The sequence below is a fragment of the Octodon degus genome, unplaced genomic scaffold (assembly GCF_000260255.1).
Source record: "Octodon degus isolate 3935 unplaced genomic scaffold, OctDeg1.0 scaffold00208, whole genome shotgun sequence".
NCBI lineage: Eukaryota > Metazoa > Chordata > Mammalia > Rodentia > Octodontidae > Octodon > Octodon degus.
Window position 1 is genome coordinate 3,766,382 of NW_004524784.1, and position 1,913 is coordinate 3,768,294.

At 34.3% G+C, this 1,913-nt stretch overlaps 1 protein-coding gene across 1 annotated transcript in view; it reads left to right on the top strand.

Moving 5' to 3' along the window:
* The window catches only part of Spag6 (sperm associated antigen 6), a 75,050-nt gene that overhangs the window by 59,822 nt on the left and 13,315 nt on the right, over nt 1–1,913 (top strand). The window contains 1 exon segment of the mRNA XM_012517728.1: nt 1,433–1,625. Coding sequence (XP_012373182.1) covers nt 1,433–1,625 — 193 coding nt within the window.

Genomic DNA, 1,913 nt, shown 5'->3' on the forward strand with positions numbered 1-1,913 from the left:
TGTTACTGTGGTTTTTGATCCTATTTTTTTTTTTTTTTTTTTTTTTTGTACAGAGTCAGAAAGGAAAAATTTACATAGGAAAAATGATGAGAGGAGAAGCAGTTGTCCTTCCCACATGTCCTCCTCACACTAACCAGGGAGCTCTCCTCTCCTTTGGTCTAGGGTTGCTGCTGTCCTCCCCCACCTGGTTTGTTTTTCAGTTAATTGGAGATCAAAGTGGCAGCGGTGGTGTGAGGCAAACCACACAGTAGGATAGGCAACATTCTCTCCTTCTGCTATGTAGCACCACTGGGACTAATAATAATAATGCCTTACATTTAAATGACACAATAATTTTTGAAGCACATACATGTTGCTTATCTCATTTGCTAATTGTAACAAACTGAAACCGGGATGGGAAAACTTGGGGGTCAGGGTGGAGGGGCCATCTAGCTTTACTTACTGCTTCTTCAGTATTCTAGAAGTATGAACTTTCTAGGAAGTTTACCTCATTCAGAAGACAGGTATAACCTTTTGTATGGCAGATATACCTTTTATTTGTAGGAAAGGAGTCATGAAAAAATCATAACAGGATATTTATTACAATACCAAATTAAAAGATATAGGTGAAAAGCACATGATTTTGGCCTTTGCTATGGTAGCATGACCATGTGATACTGGCTTTTGTATTGCAAGGTTTGAGGTAATTACTACAGTCTCAAATTAGTTAGAAAATTATGACTGTACAGAATCTGGAATTAGAATTTGATTTGGGTTATTGATTTGTCCTTGGGTATATAAACTGGGATGTATTTATGGCCCTTTTGTAATTGGTTATTATTGTGTAGATAAAATTGAAGCCTAAGATGTAAAATGCACATATTATTAAGCATTTCTACTTTGACATTTGATCATATTAAAATTAAAATTATCACTTAACGTTCAAACAAAATTAATGGAAACTTACATACTATTTCAGTAATATTAGTAAATATATTTCATCAAAAATGTACTTAGGATTGTTTGATTTTGAAGCTATATTAGTTGTTTTGTTCTCGGGTTTATTATACTTTATGAAAGGTAATCCCTTTAAAGACTCTAACTTAACTTTTGAAACAAAGAAAAATGAAACAGTTTTAGTTTGTTACAATGGAATATGGTTTTGCCTAGTCTATGTCATCTGTCATTTGGTTAAATGTCCCTCTATCCGGGGAGTAAAAGCTAGTAGAGATTCTTTAGTTCAGTCAGGTTGTTACAGATAATTAAGGTAATTTAGTTCTAGGCATTTTATTGACTTAAGAAATGACAGCCTCTGTGATGTGCTCATTTATTGAACCATTTAGGAAAAAAAGGATCAAGGCCAAAATGATTTCTTCTAATGTTTAAGAGACACAGAAGACTCTTTAATCCTGCTCTAGATTTATAACACTTGCTCTTTTGATCACCACTGCAGGGTGTACCCCAGCTGTCAGTCTGCCTGTCAGAAGAACCAGAGGATCATAGTAAGGCTGCTGCTGCTTGGGCCTTAGGACAGACTGGGTGACACACTTCCAAACATGCACGGGATGTTGCTGTCACAAATACTTTGTCTGTTCTGCTTTCTTTGTACATGTCAACAGAAAGTTCTGAGGTTCTGCAAATGAAAGTGAGGATGGTTCTATGAAGATTTCTTAGACTTTGACTCATTTTTTTCAAAGTTCTCTAAAATAATTTTTATTTTCAGTATTTAATTGGGTATTAAATACAGGCATGACACAGGTTTGGGTTCAGTTAAGTTCTCATGCAGATTTACATTCATATAAAGAAGCCAGTTTCATCTAGGGTCTACTATCAATGCATTTATGTTACATTTACATCAAATCTGGTATCTGAAGGAAAGATAAACATATATGTTCATTTAAATTATGTATTTTACAGAAAAATTAAAAATTCAA